Source organism: Myotis nattereri (genome assembly GCF_964212035.1).
Source record: "Myotis nattereri genome assembly, chromosome: 8".
NCBI lineage: Eukaryota > Metazoa > Chordata > Mammalia > Chiroptera > Vespertilionidae > Myotis > Myotis nattereri.
This window is the reverse complement of record NC_138083.1, coordinates 54,290,720-54,309,656: the sequence shown is the minus strand read 5'-3', so window position 1 is coordinate 54,309,656 and position 18,937 is coordinate 54,290,720. Positions and strand designations below refer to the sequence as shown.

The window sequence follows — 18,937 nt, the reverse complement described above, 5'->3', positions numbered from 1 at the left end:
CAGGAGGCAGCTGATCGATGTTTCTCTTTCATCGGTGTTTCTAGCTCTCTATCTCTCTCCCTTCCTCTCTGTAAAAAATCAATAAAATATATTTAAAAAAAAAAAAGGCAGCTAGAAGAGAATAAAATGAAGACAAAAAAGAGAATTAGCCAAAATAAGGCTTGGGACATCAGTCAAGTAGAATGGTAAGTTTAAAAATGTTTTATGAAACAACCAACAATACTGGTTAAAAACCCAACAGCCATCTGGGAGAAGTTTGAAAGTACAAATGCTCATCCTCAAGAAGCTGCCACGCCAGTGGGGAGCTGCACACACTCATGCCACCATGAGCAAGAAAGGCTGGTGGCATTCTTGGGGACAGCCTCGGGAGAGTGGGTACTGGAAGTGCTATGATGTTTACTATCCTAACCATAGGGCCTTCTGCTGTCACTGATTCCACTGATCTGCAGGGATGCATGTCACCTCTAATCCCCTGACATGCCCACCCAACCACCTGCCACTTTGGACTAGCCACTACTTTGCTTCCACTTTGGAGCTCTTGAAAATCAGCCTCAGGAAACCACACACCTGCTACCAGCTCTGCTACAAACCCAAAATCCCAGCACTAGTTTGGTCCGTAGAGTGCTCAGAAATTCACAAGCCTCAGCTGTGAGGCTACAGTCCTCTGTGCATCAGAAGGGGCCTCAAACCCTTACCACATTCTGCATCAAGTTCATTACCTCAAATCATGAGCATTAACTTTTCCCCCTTAAATCAGCACTGCTTTTACTGCAGTGTTTTTTATCCTAGGAACTTCAAGCAATTTTCCAAATTTTCATGTTCCTCTTATATGCACTAATAATGAAAATAGCAAGTAAATGAAACAGGGTGTGAGAGAGGAGGGAGGGAGGGAGGAAGGGAGGCAGGGAAGGAGGATTTGACTGATGATTGTAAATATTTTATACAAATCAAAGACGCCATGTTTATATGGCAGCTACTCTCTATATAACAATATGTAACTTCCTTTTAAGTAACCTTATGTTTACATATTTAAGTTACTCCTGACTGCCCACAAGACTTATTTTTCTGTAGAATATTTTTAGTTCTTTAAAAACTAAGACCCTCTCTTCTTTTATTGAAAGCATTCATAGTTTTATAATATTGATTTTCTCACCGGAAACAAACAAAATTAATAAAACCCTATTCGCGTGGTACAGTTTTTTATCTCCACTGGGTCTCCAGTGCCAGGGCTACCCACCCCCCGCCCCAAGCCTGTTCAGTCTTCCCTCTGATGCCGGTGCTCTGACACCCCCCACCACACACACACACACACACACACACACACACACACACACACACCCTGTCTGACACAGATGACCCTGAAAGAGCGCTCCCACCTGTCCTTGCATCTGAATCGCACACCAGTAGATCTATGGCAATGACTGTCACTCTGCAATGTTTCCTAACCGCACACCCCATGGCCCTCTGCACTGACTCTGGCCCCCTCACCTCTGCAGCACCAGTGTGCTGCTGATGACTGGCCTCTGGAAATACCCTCTTCTCCCAGTCCTTCCTGGCTGCTTTCCTGCTCACCACCCTAACCCCTGGCATGGGGGTTTCGATGAGGTCCCTCTTTTCTTATTAGAGACTAACCATGCGCATGCAGTGGGTAGTCAGCTCTCAATCCTGCACGAGAGGTAGGGCCATACTGCCCTGAGTCCTTCAACTTACAAGAGGCCACTGAATTGCTCTGGCTGAGAAAACGAGACCTACATGGCTCCTTGGCAGAAGCCGTGAGGTCAGCATGGACTCAGCCATTTCTTCTGACCTTGTGGTCATGGAAATGAGTTTCCAGAGGCACTGAGGGGCCATGATAAGCAGAGCAACTGCCAACTTTTCAGACGTGTGCAGTGAGAAGAAATCTGTGTTGTAATAGCCACTGTGGTTTCAGGGCAGTCTGTCTAACAGCTGGACAGAGACATGACTCTCATAAGTTGGTATTCCCACCCCAAATGATGGCTGCCAACGGACTCCACCACAAAATCTCATCTGACCACATTGGTTAAGGTCCCCACCTACACTCCATGTACATAGCTCTAAGAATTGAGGTTAGGAACAGTTTTGCTTCCCTGATGAAGTCCAGTGAAACCTGGGTAAATGATTCGGTTTCCCTATTAAATGTTTACTTTTTGTTCCTACTAGCACTCTTTGAAGTCCAAAAGTTTGTTGGTTACTAAGCTATGTCAGAATAGTGAGCTGCAGACTTCAGACGATAATGTCGTACGAACAGTGAATAATAATCTGTCTTCCCTTCTCTACTTAGGGACTCACATATCACACACTCTTTTCACCCAGCATATGTCAATACTTCCCTGGATAAATTACATCTGTTACTTTCTGTCCATTGTAGCCTGTAACCTTTTCCTGAAATTTTCCTTGTAAATCTGACATTTAACACTTAGAAAGATTTAATGGCATATGCAAATTTAGAGACTTTATTTCTCTCATAAGATTATTCCTTAATTTACACAAATGCTTCCATATGTAGTTGGAGCTCTGTGCATAGTGCCTTCAAGGAGAAACGAACATGGGCTGACAAGCCCCAGCCTCCTGCTCTATGATCTCCCTGCTCTGCGACCAGAGGACAGCCCTTGGCTGAGGGTGTGGTGCAGACTAGTGACCTAATGCAAAGAAGTGCTCAGCACCGTGTGTGCATGTGCACATGTGTGCCCATGTTTGTGAGTGTGTGTGCATGCATGGGCAACACTCTGCCTTGCCTTAGCTGTCACTGCCCCGACTTCCATTGGGGAGGGCACGGAACATGGATTGAGCACCAGGAAGGGACCAGGCACTGGAAGAGCACATTTGCTTCATGTGTGAGGCTGTCAAGTGGCAAAGTGACGCTTTAAATCCAACGTGGAAAACTCCAAAGGTGCCTTCCTATTATAAGGTACATCCTGCTAACACCAGGGAAATCTAGAAAGCTATTTTTTAAAAGGGTGCGGGAGAGGGAAGACAGGGTGGAAGAGTGAGTGCAGAGGGTCAGCAGACAGGCTTTCCAGGGTCATTGGAGGGATGTGTGGAACCCAGACCGCGCACAACCTCTTTTAAGGACTTCTTGACTGACATTGAGGGTTGGGTTCAAAATCTATGGCATTCGTCAACACTTCACATTTCATTTCACAGAAAGATAATAATGATAGGTAACATTTATTGAGTAGTAAGACACAGAATTAAGCCACATGTCTGGAGTCAAAGAGCTGGTTGGTGGCAATGCCCAGACTATAAGCCAGGAAGTCTATTGCCAGGGTTCAAGTTCTTACCTGAGGTCATAAATTTAAGAAAGGTCACCTATATAACTTTGGATGATTTACTATGCACACACGTTGAATGGATAAATAACAATTTTAGGAATATAATTAGTTTAGAAATAGAATCAAGCAGCCTTTAAAACTAAAATCTAGTTTTTAATATACCTCTTCTAAAATGGAAATAATTTACATAAAACTAGTTTAAAAATATAACACTATGAAATTAAGTACTCTAAAAATAATGCAGATTCCTTTATTTTAAAACGAATCATTAACATAAAAATAAAGAGTGCCAATTGTAAAGTAAATAGATTGAGGAGACATTAAGAGACCCACAATTAACTGTCAAATTATGGGTAAATTATATATCCAGTAATGAAAATTTAAGAGACATATAAAACTGATTAACCAAGAAAAGATACTTTGGGAAATTCTTCTGTATGCACATGTTGTTACATAAATACAGAGAATTCTTATCCTAAATCACCACCCTTTTGGAAAGTCACTTTATGTTATGTATTAAGCTAAAATGAATGGGCTATTCAGAACTACAGGTACTTTCTTACTGAAAGGAAAAAGCAAGTTCATTAAAGCAGTTGCTCCTTAATCTAGCCTACCTTATTTTTTGGATTGGATGTGTTCATTACACTTCGAGTCTCTTTTCCAGTATAAATGACAACACCTATTACAGTACCTGCAAAAACACGAAAGCGGTCCTTACAGAGATACTTTAAATGGTAAGCACAGAGATAATACTTTCTAATTAAATAATTTGATTGGAAATATTATTACACCATTTAATTTTATATAAATGTATCCAACAGCACATTTGATTGGATTTGCTCAAGAAAACCTAATCTTAACTTTTAAAATAAGCTTTGAAAGACTAAAATGATTTCTTAAGCAACACAAATTTACCTGCAGATTAAATTAGAATATGTACTAATATTCTTTGAAAACAGAGTGACATTGTTCATTCATTATTGTCTCCTAAGATGGTAACTCTCACACTGAAGTTAAATGAAGAGGCCACCTTCTTAACTGGTCAAAGTCATCATGTGACCTTTTAAACCACGATGGTACCAACTGAACCAGTTTCTGTGAACAAGAGTCTAGGAGTGTATTTCACTGTAGAGATGAAAGCCCTAATGTAAGAGCCTCTGCCGATATTTTGGCACATATACAATTAAAACAATAAGAGAAATATTATAAAATTTTTGATATTCAATTTAGATCTTATTAGTCTCTTTTATTCACCTCCTGAAAGTTTGGTTTTCTAATTGTATGTCAAGAAAAAAATGATAATTTTGTGGTCCATCAAACTTAAGACAAAAGAAATCATAAAGTACCCCAGAACAACCTATAGACTGCAGAAGAGGTACAGAGGCAGGCATCCCTGAAATGTCAAGTTGAAACCATGGATGTCTGTTTCTAGAACTGCAGCTGTGCATAATTTAAAATCCTAACCGAAAAATTTGAAGGTAAGAAATATGATTAAAGTAAGAAAGACAGTCAACAACCATTGTAGAATTAACTGTGATAATTAAGCCCTGATGTCACATTAAGTTAAGGTGTGGTATTTAGTGAGTCATTAGGCAGGACCCCCTGAGTAAGTGCGATCACAAGATTTCCTGGACATAAAGCACAATGACAGCTCATGTTCCACAAGTCACAGGACAAACTGCCTCCTCCACAGGGCGTTCAGGAAGAGAGCACTAGAGTACTACTAAGCAGTGAAATCTGTAGAGGGGACACATATTTTTTTGTTTTAGAATAAACACCCTCCACACACACCTTTTAAAACTGTGTGTCACTGGAGAAGCTGTGTTCTTGAAAGCAGAGTGAACTCTAAACTGTACAAATGCTATCTTTATATATTATCCTATCCTATATAATAAAATCCTAGGTGGTGTCATGCCCTCATGCCATGCCCTGGTGCAACGTTGTCACAAGATGGCCACCACAAGATGGCCTCCCTCACATCATCACAAGATGGCCACCATAAGATGGCTGGCAGGGAAGGGCATTTGGGGGCAAACAGGCCAGCAGAGGAGGGCAGTTGGGGCGACCAAGCCAGCAGTGAAGGGCAGTTGGGGGTAAAAAGGCCAGCAGGAGAGGGTAGTTGGGGGCTATCAGGCCTACAGGGGAGGGCAGTTAGGGGCAATCGGGCTGGCAGGGGAGTGGTTAGGGGGTGATCAGGCTGGCAGGCAGAAGCGGTTAGGGGGCAATCAGGCAGGCAGGCAGGCGAGTAGTTGGGAGCCAGCAGTCCCGGATCATGAGACGGATGTACGACTGCCAGTTTAGGCCCAATCCCTGTGGGCAGTCGGACATCCCCCGAGGGGTCCCAGATTGGAGAGGGTGCAGGCTGGGCTGAGGGACACCTTCCCCTCCCTGCACGAATTTCATGTACTGGGCCTCTAGTTATTCAATAAACTTCCTAGATACTCTGTCTGTTAACATATATATAGAAAAATATTAAATTCACAATGATATAATACTTTAAAACTTTCCTAATTTGCCAATTAAGTTGCACTTAATCAAAATATAAAAGTGTCACTAATGTAAAATAAGCATAAAAATAGAACAAGGAAAATTGCAAAATTAATTTATTTCTAATTAATTTATAACAAATAAGTCTCAGAAAAGGCTTGAAAGTTAATCAAGCAAGAAACCACTGTCCTAATGTGCAGGTAGGTGACTAGTGATGTTGACTCCAGGCTGGCATTACACTTTAAAGTGTCCCAGATGAAGTCTGTGAAATGACAAGACCAACAGGGAACACTGCATTCAGACAGATAAAGACTAAAATCAGTATTTGCATGTTAAATATAACATACACAAGAATTTGACAGAATTCCTCGTGCAATTTTATGTACTTAATCTATTAAAGTTTGTTAAAGACTCAGGTATTATTTCATTTAATTCTTACTAAAATGAGTACTTGCTGGAGTCAGAATAATGCATTTTTTTCTGAGTCTCTCGTGCATTTTAATTACTAAAATTACTAGTCAGAACAGCATATTTGAAATATCCTCCATTCTCTTTGACAAAAGGTATATATTTATAGGCTAAAAGAATGAGTAAACCTGTACACATGGCCAATCAAAGAAACGTGGGGAAGGGGTTACCTGTTAATTTAAAAATGAGACGTGAGGGGGCAACAAGATATAACACATTCGTCAGACTTAAGGAAAGATTGCATATGTGAACGTCAAGATGTAGGGGAAGAACAAACAGACACAGACTGAGAGAAAGATCAAGCAACCAAAGTCTTTCTTGATCCCAATCATATATCCAGAACCTGCTACACACAGTAAGAAACTGGAGCCCCTATTGCAGCCTTAAGGATTGGCTACAATTTATAGATGCTTTCCTGGAGTCAGTCTCAACAAAACCTCACATACAAGCTGCTCGAGCAACCTTGTGTAGGGGAGGGGGGGGAGTGGGGGGGGGGGAGAAGCACCAAGCAGTGGAGACACAGTGGTGACAGTGAACCAGTGACCACTACACACCTGCCAGATATACCCACATGCTCCAATGAAACTAATAAATCAGCCTGAGGAAAGCCACACAAAGACACAAAGACATGATGCAGGGACACAGAGTGTCAGATGGGATCTGCACCAGATCTGGGCTCTGGCAACCGTGCACATCTAGGGAAGACGTCAGAGCAACAGAAAGTGTGCAGAATTTCTCCACCTACCTCCCATCCTCTACACTTGCCCATGAGACAGAAGGTTTGAGAAGCTGCAACTCCCATCCCTGTTGTGGATGACGTACCCCATGCTGCAGTGGGTTCTTTGCTGTCCCCACGTCCCGTGTATGCTCAGCCAGAAGCTGGTTTGTCCCCGTCTCAGAGCTCGGGGCTGTCCCTCTTGGGCTGTCCTCATTGAGCAGCTTCTCCAGCTACCCTAACCCTAGACAGAGTAACCTACTTCTAGAGCAGGGGCCCACCAACAATGAATGATAAAGGGTCATGTTTTATTTTTAAATTATTAATATGTTGTGAGGACTAGTTCTGTAAAATACCACAACAATAAAGTAACAAAAGAAACAATATAAAAACAAGAAAATATATGCCCCAATTTTTCTAACATTAAATTACTTCATGAGTTACTATAAAAATTTCCAAATGTTTCCTCTCATTTTCTGCATTTATCACAATCACTGTCAGCCCTGGCCCTGGGCTTGTCTGAGATGCAGACTCTCAGGCTTGTCTGACACTCACTGAACTGGAGTGTATGCTTAGTAAAGTTTACATGTTATGCCAGGCATTTTGAGAAACACTTGTTTGGAGTCACTCAAAAACACAAAGCATCACCTATTATGTGAGAATTAACTATAAAAATAGAGCTTATTTCTTACCTGATGCAACAACCGTGCTTGCCCACAATGTATTTTCTATGCTGAGACTCTCATGAATGGGTGGATCACTGTCTTCCTATTCAGGAAAAGAAAAGGAAAACAATACTAAGTTACCAATATTTGTATCACTCACACTTCAGATATCTATAGCATTAAAAAGAAGTCCACAGCTGGATCCAGTTGACCAGCAGTGAAAAGGCAATGCAAAATAAGATGGAAAAAAGGAATTGAGACAGAGGATTCTGAGATGGAAGAGCAGGAAGAACCAGGAATTTCTCCCCATCTGAACAACAACTACAGGGCAGAATCTGCCTGATACAACTCTTTTAAATAAAAGTTTGTTATATTTAACTTACATACACAATGAGTGTATTTGATTTAACAGAAGACTTAACTCACTCTGGTAAATGTGCCTTCAAAGCTGTGAATATCCAGCTGTGGCTTCTGAGCATGGACATAAGCACTGATGGAAAACAGGTCCTGGAATACAGAGTATCTAAATTAGTAACATTAAAATTAAACAAAGTTTCTTTAAAATTTTCAGTTACCAATTAATATTTTTCTATATTATTTACCAAAAGTGATGGTTGATTTTCTTCTATTTTGTGTGCCAACATTATGAATTAGGATAGAAGATAACTAAAAAAAATCATTTCTAAGCTCAAGGGAGGTGGGGTAGTTCTCTTGATTCTAACAGAGCACTGCTACCTGATGACAGGTGTTTTTCCAAAGCACTTGTGAGATGCTGATAAGGTACTGAAAGTTTAGTTAATTTTATTAAAACAATAGGAGCTATATTACTGTTAGCAATGTATCTAAAATAAATTTCAGTTTTTTAATGATGCACGATGATTTTTACCGGATCACCAGGAATATACAACATGGAAAGATCCTCATCTGTCTGGACTTGGACAAATCCACACCCCACATCGATTCTGACTGCCTGTAAGGCAAAGCTCCAAGCATGCAGATGTGAAGCACACCTGAATTCAGACAGGGGCAGGCAAATGACAGTGTGGGTGGAGAGTGACCAAATAAGTCTGTGATGACCCAAACACGCTGGTGCATTTTTCAAATTGATCATGTGGACCCCAACAATAATGCGTAAATTACATCCACTAATGGAGATTACTTGTACTTGTGCTTTTCTTAAGGTAAAGTTTCAACGGTCTTTTAATTATTGATATTTTAGTGTTGTTTTTGTAATATTTCTAATTGGCTTCAGAAAGCTGGACAAATTCAATACAGAAATTTAAAAATATTGGTCTTTTACTGAAGGACTGAATTTGACTGGGATGTTGACATTGGTCCATAAACGTGAAGAGTAAGGAGTTCAAGCTTGTCCTTGTCTCGTGCTCCTGTTGGCACTGCTGCCTATGGGCTGCACAGGGCAGTGGTAGTGCCCTGGCCTCGGCCTGCTCCTATTTGCAGGTCCTGTGTCCTCTCAGGAGGACCAGGATTCCTTTTCCATTTTATTAATACTGTGAGAGTTATCAGCAGATGTCAGGTAACCTGAAGATAACTGAAAAAGCTCAGGAGAATAAAAAAGAGACTTAAATTATAGGAAAATTCTGTAATAGGACTACAGGTTTGACATAACAATCTAGAGACTATTAAAAAGATTAATGAAGAGAAAACTATGACTCAAGCTGCACACCACGTCAAAGCTGCTTGGGGGACAGACAACTCTGCAGCTCTCCAGCTCTGAACTCTGGTTCCTGAACGGGGGTGGGGGGCGGGGTAACATTCTGGTCTGCCCTGAGTTGCACCAGTGCCATGCCCTCAACACTCCAGTGTGCTGGACACAGACTGTGCTCCCATCTAGACAGCTCTGGGACTCTCCTTGGTGTGGGGCTGATGCCATATCTGAGCCAGAGCTCTCAGGGCACAGCCTGGAAGTCTCATCACTTGGAACCCTGGACTCACAGACCCTAGATGCCCATACCGAACTCTCATTGTCTGCCAGGAGTGTTTTGACTATGACCTGAGCAATGCCAAACTGAGTGCAGGAATGGCCTTATGGGGACACCTGGGGCTGGTGCAGAATTTGAACGCCTGGGAGGGACATAAACCATGAAAACTGGATGCTGGCTGGGCTCTCTGAGCTGACCACAATCAAGGGGCCATCTGAAATTGAGCCACTTTTGCCCCAACATGTGACCCCTGCTCACAGCTACAAGTGGGAGGCCCATCTTCCAAGGTGTCACTGCTGTCACCTGTATGCTGGCACTCCAGATCAACTGCAGTTCGAAGCAGTAGATCATGAGCCTAACCTGCTTCCCTCACTTTCCTTCTGTTCACAGGCCTTAGTAAGGCAGCTTTATTACCGAGTGCCACTGTCCCAGAGAGGGAATGATCTGTTCTGGGCCACTCCCAAGGTATATGGAGGGGATGACTGAAAAGACATGGAGTTAGGATTGCTGTCTGACACCCAATGACGCTGCCAGAGAATACTGGACAGGGCACAGGAAGGAGGCAAAGTCATCCCTAGTCCAGCAGAACTGTCTGCATGCTCTCCCCTTCTGCTGCCTGAGGGAGCTTCTCCCGGGTTTAGAAGTCAAAACTCAAAGGGCAGCTGGGTGTTCTCGGGTGGACTTTAGGGTAAATGGGTGCCATTTCAACAGGCTGCATCCAGGACCCATACAGGACACACCTGAGACCAATAGGACAGGCTGGTCCCACCCAGCTGGGTGAGGTCCTAGAATCCTATCTAATAAAAGAGAAACATGGTAATTGGCGTACGACCGCTACCCTTCCCACTGGCTAATCAGCAAGATATGCAAATTAACTGCCAGCCAAGATGGTGGCCAGCAGCCAGGCAGCTTGAAACTAACATGAGGCTTGCTTGCTTCAGTGACGGAGGACTCCAACGTTCCCCGCCTGCTGCTGCAGGCCTCTGAGCCTGCAGTTTGAAACATTGTAACAATACAGAAGCTAAACAAAACCCCAGAAACCTGCTTTCAGCGAGCCCGGATCTCAGAGCTGGAGTTATACATTGTTTCGATTATAGAACCGAAACAAACCAGATACCTGCTTTCAGGAGCGGAGGCCTAAGAGCTGGAGCCTCAGAGCTAAAGCTGGCCCAGAATAAAAAAAAAAGAAAAAAAGGAGCGTTGGGAGCTTCCGTCACCCACCAGCCTGAAAACAGCCCTCAGCCCCTCACCCAGACTGGCCAGGCACCCCAGTGGGGACCCCCACCCTGAAGGGGGTGTGACCAGCTGCAAACAGCCATCATCCCCTTACCCAGGCTGGCTAGGCACCTCAGTGGGGACCCCCACTCTGATCCAGGACACCCTTCAGGGCAAACCAGCCGGACCCCACACGTGCACCAGGCCTCTATCCTATATAGTAAAAGGGTAATATGCCTCCCAGCACCAGGATCAGCAGAGCTGCAAGGCCTCCCGGCACTGGGATCAGCGTGACAGGGGGCAGCGCCCAAACCCGCTGATCGCCCTGCGGCTCTGTGTGTGACAGGGGGTGGGGCCACAACCTCCCTATCCGCCCTGCTCTGTTCGTGACAGGGGAAGGCGCCCCAACCCCCTGATCAGCCCTGCTCTGTGCCTGATAGGGGGGAGCTCCCCAACACCCTGATCGCCCTGCGGCTCTGTGTGTGACAGGGTGCGGCGCCCCAACACCCTGATCGGCCCTGCTCTGTGTGTGACAGGGTGCGGCGCCCCAACCCCCCACCCCCCGCCCACGGGCCCTGCTCTGTGTGTGACGGGGTAGAGCCATAACCTCCCCATCGGCCCTGCCCTGAGTGTGACAGTGGCAGCACCCCAACCCCATGATCGGCCCTGCTCTGTGGGTGATAGAGGGCGACGCCCCAATTGCCCCCCACGGGCCCTGCTCTGTGTGTGACGGGGTAGTGTCATAACCTCCCCATCGGCCCTGCCCTGAGTGTGACAGGGTGCGGCACCCCAACCCCCTGATCCGCCCTGCTCTGTGTGTGACAGGGGGCAGTGGCCCAACTCCCCTATCAGCCCTACTGTGAGTGACAGAGAGGAGCTCCCCAACCCCCTGATCGGCCCTGCTCTGTGCATGACGGGGGGAGCTCCCCAACCCCCTGATGGGCCCTGCTCTGTGCGTGAGAGGGTACGGAGCCTCAACCCCCTGATGGGTCCTGCTCTGTGAGTGACAGGGGGCAGCGCCCCAACCCCCTGATTGGCCCTGCTCTGTGCGTGACAGGGGGTGGCGCCGCAACCTCCCTATCGACCCTGCCTTGAGTGTGACAGGGGGCGGTGCCCCAACCCCCCAATCAGCCCTACCCTGAGCGTGACTGAGGGTGGCATCGCAACCTCCCGATCCGCCCTGCTCTGTGCATGACAGGGGCGGCGCCCCAACTCCCCAATCGGCCCTGCTCTGAGCCCGACCAGGGGCTGCACCTAGGGATTGGGCCTTCCCTCTGCCACCCAGGAGCAGGCCTAAGCCAGCAGGTCGTTATCTCCTGAGGGGTCCCAGACTGGACCCCTGTATGCGAGAGGGCACAGGCCGGGCTGAGGGACCCCCCCTTCCCCCTGAGTGCACAAATTTTTGTGCACCGGGCCTCTAGTCCTATATAATAAAAGGCTAATATGCAAATTAACTGAATGGCAGAACGACTGGTCGCTATGATGTGCACTGACCACCAGGGGGCAGACGCTCAACATAGGAGCTCCCCCCTGCCCGCAGGCCCCAGGCTGGCCAAGGCAGGTGCTAGTGGGGGGACCCCCTGATCACCCTGCCGGTTGCCCCACAGATCAGCCCTGATCGCCAGCCAGGCCTAGGGACCATACCTGTGCACAAAATTCGTGCACCAGGCCTCTAGTAACAATATAAATTCCCTGTAACGATGCCTTGGCCAGCATCTGAAAATGTGGATTTCAAGAGGGTTCCCAGCATTCCCAGAGAAGAAAGGTTCCCTGGGCCTAAACTGTTTATTCGAGCAACATGTTTATGCCAAACACCTGCTTTTCTTCTGGGCAAGCCCAGGTGCCAAGGGACACCTTCCCTACGCAGGCAGCACTTCATATGCATCCTCACCACCTGCTGCTGACAGGACTCAACGTGTCCAGTGTGAGTCCACTGGGAACCGCGATCAAAACCACACTCTGGCCTCTGTTCTGGGAGCTGCAGAACAATTCTTCTCCAGCCCCACACTGTGTTCTTATTTCCACGATCATGTCCTTCAATGAGGTCTCACCTCCACTTGATCCTTCTTCGTGGCTTCTTTCAGACTGCAGTGTCCTCTAAGATTTCTCAGAACACACCAGAGATTTGCACAATGCTCTTCTACTCCTGGAATGGTTTTGCAATGCACATGGCCATTCCATTCCTGCTACTTCTAAACATGTATTCAGGGTCCCTTTGGCCAGGGAGGCAGAACATGCAGGGCTCCCTGCTGTGTATACAGCCTCCCATCAGGGTTGCTGTGAGCAGAAGCCTGGCTGCTGGCTGTATGTCATCACTTGCAAAAAACAGGCAATGGCCTAAATATGATATGGCCTCCTCCACTTCCAGGAGCCATGTACTATTTTGCTGTTTATATTTCATTTCCTCCTTTAATCTAGGTGAGAGAGGGATATACACATTTTCAAGTTGCTTAGAGTTCCTGAGAACAACTGTGAAGTAACTGATTATAGTACAGATGGTAATCATGACAAGATTCTAATGGGGGCGTCTGTTCTGAGGACCCTAATGACTGGAGTCTCAATGCCTCACCCAGTGAGAAGTGTGATGGCAAACGAGGGACAGTGAGATGAAGATCACTGTCCACCACTCTGCCATGGCCTTTAAAGGCAGAACTTCGAGCTTCAGATAGGCGCATGGCCCCTATAAACAACACACACAGCTAGCTCTCACCAGGTGGCTCATTCTAGTGGTGAGATGTGATGAGAAGTGCCGGGTGCCTGAGGTGAGAGTGCTCTCCCACGCACTTTCGCTCCTGCTGGCTGAGCCGGCTGGGAGCAGACATTTGGGACAGTGAAAGTCACAAATGGAGGATGACAGAGCTGTCTTCTCAGCCTGGGACCACTGATCTCTGGGATGTTGGTGAAGGAGAAAAACTTCTCTCTTGATTTGAGGCGGATCAATACAGGAAACAGAAACCACTCCTCAGAGCAGAACGGGATTGAATACATAAAATCAGAGGAGGGAAGAGGACCAATACTAACCTCCAAAAATTACTCACTGAATGTTACCAAAATGATTCTCCATGGAAAACACTGTTGTCACTATCAAGTTCAATACACAGCAACCCTGCCGCAGAGAACCACCAACGCCAACGGGCAGAAAGCTAACGCATCCCTGTCCCTGACTTACACACTCTCTGGGAAAGCTCCTCACACACCCTCCAGGAGGCCTTGGAGCAGAGATGCTACACCAGCTGAAGGGGGAGTACAGCAGCTCAACACTGTGCGTCTGTGACTGCAGCAGAGACTATATATTAACTAATAAAAATTTATTTTCAAGTTAATTAAGTCAAGCTAGTTTACACAAGAAGAAATACATTGTTTAGTAATTTTAGACTTATGAAAACACAACTAGAATGTTTAACAAGTAGCCAATAATTCCTAGGATAAGGCCAGTTTGAGAATCATTCATCAGTTAAGTATTATACCGTCATAGTAATTTTCAAAAAATAAAACGTTCATATAACAGATTACCTTTGGAGACATGGAAATAAAGAACAAGCTAGCAACCATCCTCACTTCAACATGTGCATGAACATTTAGGGGAATGCATTTCATCTAGTATAGTAGACACCAAATGACTGAATGATGGCACAATAATGAGAATGCCATTCGAAGCTTTTCATGATAATTTAAAAACCATTCTGAAGTTTTCAATCATGTAGGAAAGCCTCTGCTATTAGGTCAAGGGCAACATTTGTTCGCATTACTTAAAGGTCATTAAAATACATCCTTAATCATAACATGTGGTTCATTACAAATAAAATTGCCTTTCGTTCAATAAAACTCATTAAATGTAAATGGTATTGTTTACTGCTATATGGATCCTTTAAAATAAATCAGCAAGTCATGATTTATTGAAAATTACTATGACCTCATTGTTGTTAATAAATTTGCCTGATCACAAAAGCTAGAAACATATTTTCCGAATGTCTAGGGTGCCTGGAATGCGTACCTCCTAGACAGGCGCCTGTGCAGTACCAAGACACGGAGCCAGCACTGCAGGATCTGCAGCACAGCTATATTAAAGGGCTTGTCGAAATTTTAATTCTCTGATCACATTAGGTGCTCTGGGAATGCAACCAAATTAGAGAGGTTATTCTTGATGGTGTCCTCAGTTCATTAAGAAAAGCTCTAAGATCTGTAGGTTCACTTATTCCTTGTGTCACAATGGACACAATGCTCAACTGATGATGTGTCAAATAGCGAAGAACACCAAATATTCCCGAAATCCATTACATTAGAAACAGAAAAGTCAAAATGAGTGACAGTTATGGGCAGCATAAGCTATTAAATGAAAGACCAAATTGCCTTGTCTGTATCCATAATCAAATTACAGCTTTCTTTTCTATGAAGAAAGTTTCTATACATAATCTACCCAATTATATAAAGCTACACATTTAATTTGATTGATGAGTCAGAAATTCCATTAATTTTTTTTTAATATACTGCTTTTTGGTTTTGCAGTAATACCAAAATTTAAAACTTTTTCATTTACTACACAGTTGTTCAATCCAAATGCTCAATGCCAGTCCCTATCAAAATATATCAACCATAAAAATTTTTAATTAGCATATGACTTACAAACTATAACTTTGTAAATATTTTGAAATTTATGTTTTTTGTCAGTAACAAAAATGAAAAAATCTTCATAATACTGAATCTGATAAAATGTCAGTTCCTGTCATCATGAGAATACTAAAAAATACAGATAATTACAGTGTAAGTTTAACTACTTTCTTAAGATATAATTTACATGAAATAAATTACGCATGTTTGAAGTGTACAACTTCATGCATTTTAACACATGTATATGACTATGACATCATCACCATCAAGCTATGGGTCATTTCTATCCCCCTGGTCAGGCCTCCCTGCCCTGCTCCCAGCTTTCATCACTCAAGTTATGGGACATTTCTATCTCCCTTCATCAGGCTTCCCTACCCTGCTCCTAGCCTCCATCACCCAAGCTGTGGGACATTTCTATCTCCCCTCTGCAGGCCTCCCTGCCCGCTCTCAGCCTCCATCACCACTGCCCCACTTCCCTAGAATTCTTAATAATGCAACCATACCCTACATGCTTTTGTTTGCTTGGCTTATGTTTGGCTTTCTTTAAAACAAATTTTTTTCTAATACGGTGTTTTAAACCTGCACTTTCTCTTCTATCACTCTTAAATCTACTACAAATGATTATTTAATGCAACTCTTTCCAAGTATCCACTCCAGTGACTCTAGAAATCCTGGAAGTGGGGCTGCCATCCAAGAATGACAGCCAACTGAAATCCTTCCAGTCATTTAGGATTCATGATCTTTCCTTCCCCCTTTAGCCCTGGAGAGATTACTTGAGGATGCTTGCTAGAAAAAAGAAGAAAGGACACAAAGAGTAAATACTCTGCAACCGAGCAAAACAGCACCACCCCAACAACTGGCTTAATGCTATAGAAAATCAGCAGGCTGCAAGAACATCTAATGACAAGAACCAATTCATTATAGCAAATAGTACGAGAACTCAGCTCGATGCTTAAGTAGTAAGGTGACGACACATGGGAAAATTTTTTAAGCACACATGGATCACTGGCCCAGAGACCATTTGTGGGGCAAAATCACAAGTCAATACAGATAAAAGGACTGAGATAGAACAGAATACATTCTGGTAATACAATAGAATTAAATAACAAATAAATTATCAGACATTAAGAAAATCCCCAAATATTTGGAAAATAAACAATATCCTTTCAAGTAAATGAGGGGTGACAGAAGAAATCATAAAAAAATTAGAAACATTTTAAACTAAATGATAATGAAAGTGCAGTCTATAAAAATCTGTGTGAAACAGGGTAGGTAATACTTAGGAGATCTATAGCTCTAAACGTTTCTGCCAGAAAAGACTAAGGTACAAAATCAAGAGTCTAAACTTCTTTAAAAAGTTAAGTAAGAAAATTAAACACAAACTAAGTAGGATGAAGAAAATGAAGATAACAGAAATCAGTTAACACTGAAAATAAACAGACAATAATCAATCAAACCAAAAGCAAATTCTTTGAAATGATCATTAAAACTGATGAACCTCTGGCTAGATTGGCCAAGAAAAAAGAGATGTATATTACCAATATTGAGAGTGAAAGAGGTCTTAAGATCAACAACTACTAAAAACAATAATCAAATATTATGAATTTTATGCCATTAAATCAGGTAACATATGAAACAAATGAATTCATTAAAAAATACAAATTTCCAATGAACAGAAAATTTGATGAACTCTATTATCTACTTCAGAAAGTTAATCATAATTAAATACTTTCCCACAAAGTATGCTCCAAGCCCAGAGAGTTTCAAGGGTGAATTTGTTCAATATTTAAAAAGAAATAGCAATACTATTATATAAGTACTTCAAAAAAATACAGGAGACAAAAAGACTTCCTAACTCATTTAATGAGGCCAGCACACCCCTAGATATCAAAGCAAAAACATTACAACAAATACAACACAGACAAATATCCCTCATGAACATAGGCATAAAAAAATCCTTCATAAAATATCAGCAAATCAAATACTGCAATATATGAAAAGGACACGGAGCATGATCAAATGAATTTCAACAGAGGGACCACCTAACGTATAGGCAACCGAAAACACCTACAGAATAAACTATTCCTGAGTCTTAAACATGTGAACATAACAGTCCAAGACACAGGGAATGAGGAAGGTTCATGCTGAACACAGTGATGAACTGTTAACTGGACGCAACACAAGTAGGTTTTTCTATCCAAAGCCAACCAACCTAAGGAAAGGGACCAAATCCATGGTATCCAATTCTCTCCCCTTAGAGCGGGGAGGGGAACGTCGGGCCCAAAGCCCACATAAGGCCTGAGAAATCATTTTGTCTGGCTCCACCAAGGCATTAAGGGTGAGTTCATTAAATGTTTGACCAAATATAGCAGTCTATCTTTAAAGTTGATAATTTTCTATGGCCCGAGAATGATGTTATAAATATCCAAACAGCCCTTGTCAGAAAAAAGGTTCCCCACTTCTACCTCAGAGATTCTCAATCTTTCTTCATTGTCCATTGAATATCAGCGAATCATACAAAATGAAACTTCTCTCAATCAGATAAATACTACATATAACACAAAGTAAGCACCAAATGGCCACAACTGTGTTTTGATTTTTTTAGAAAGAAGGGAGAGAGAGAGAGACCAGGGACCGAACCCGAAACCGAGGTATGTGCCCTAACCAGGAATCTAACCAGCCACCTTTCGGTATAATGGATGATGCTCCAACCAACAGAGCCGCACTGGCCAGGGCACCAAAACTGTGATTTTATTTCAATGGACCACTGAACACTCACCAAAGCTCTCCATTTCAAAGATAACTGGACAGAGAGGGTTTAAAAATAAAAACAAAATGGGTGAGAAAGAAAGAAAACCTCAGTGTCAAGTTGGTAGGAACATTCCAAACTATACCTCAACAGGTTATATGTTAAGATACCACAGAAATTATTTTGGCATAGTTTTCAATGATCCTTCATTAGTAGTAAATATTATTTTTTAAAATTATCGATGCATTCAATACATTAGTTGGTACAAACAGAAATTCACTAAACATAAATGATGGGGTAACTGCAGTGGTGCTCACCCCCAGAGCTGGCAGCCTCTGCGTGCAGCTCACCGCCACTCTCAGCTTCCAGTCAGTTTCGCCATCTAGTTGATCAGTTCGAATAAAACATGAACCTTAGCATTAGAAAAGAAAAATTTCTGAGTTAGTTATTCTAAAAACTAAAATTCTACAACACAGTCAGATCCAAAACAATATCCAAAGAAATTCCCATAAACAAAATTCTTTATTTGATTCCCAAAAGGAGTTTGCTGAAAACATACAGATGATTAACTATTTGCTCCTTATCTCCTATTTGACGTTCTTGGCTATTAAGGTTTAAGATTAATAGCACTTTATTTTAGAAAGACCACACTGATCATTTCTACCTTTGATTCATGTTCTGATAACTAAACAGTAAGTAAATACTCAAAAATATCCAAGAATGTGTGATATGACTTTGATAATAAAATGTCTGAGGTACCATCAGAAAACACACATTCTTCATCATAAAGGCACAGT

General features: G+C 43.1%; 1 protein-coding gene across 1 annotated transcript in view; it reads right to left on the bottom strand.

Moving 5' to 3' along the window:
* Nucleotides 1-18,937, bottom strand: part of ATP9B (ATPase phospholipid transporting 9B (putative)) — a 146,534-nt gene that overhangs the window by 75,466 nt on the left and 52,131 nt on the right. The window contains exons 8-11 of the mRNA XM_081097101.1: nucleotides 18,458-18,552; nucleotides 8,055-8,135; nucleotides 7,656-7,731; nucleotides 3,908-3,984 (exon numbers count right to left, since the gene is read on the bottom strand). Of these exons, the coding sequence (XP_080953227.1) occupies nucleotides 3,908-3,984; nucleotides 7,656-7,731; nucleotides 8,055-8,135; nucleotides 18,458-18,552 (329 nt within the window). The remainder of the gene's footprint in view (nucleotides 1-3,907; nucleotides 3,985-7,655; nucleotides 7,732-8,054; nucleotides 8,136-18,457; nucleotides 18,553-18,937) is intronic.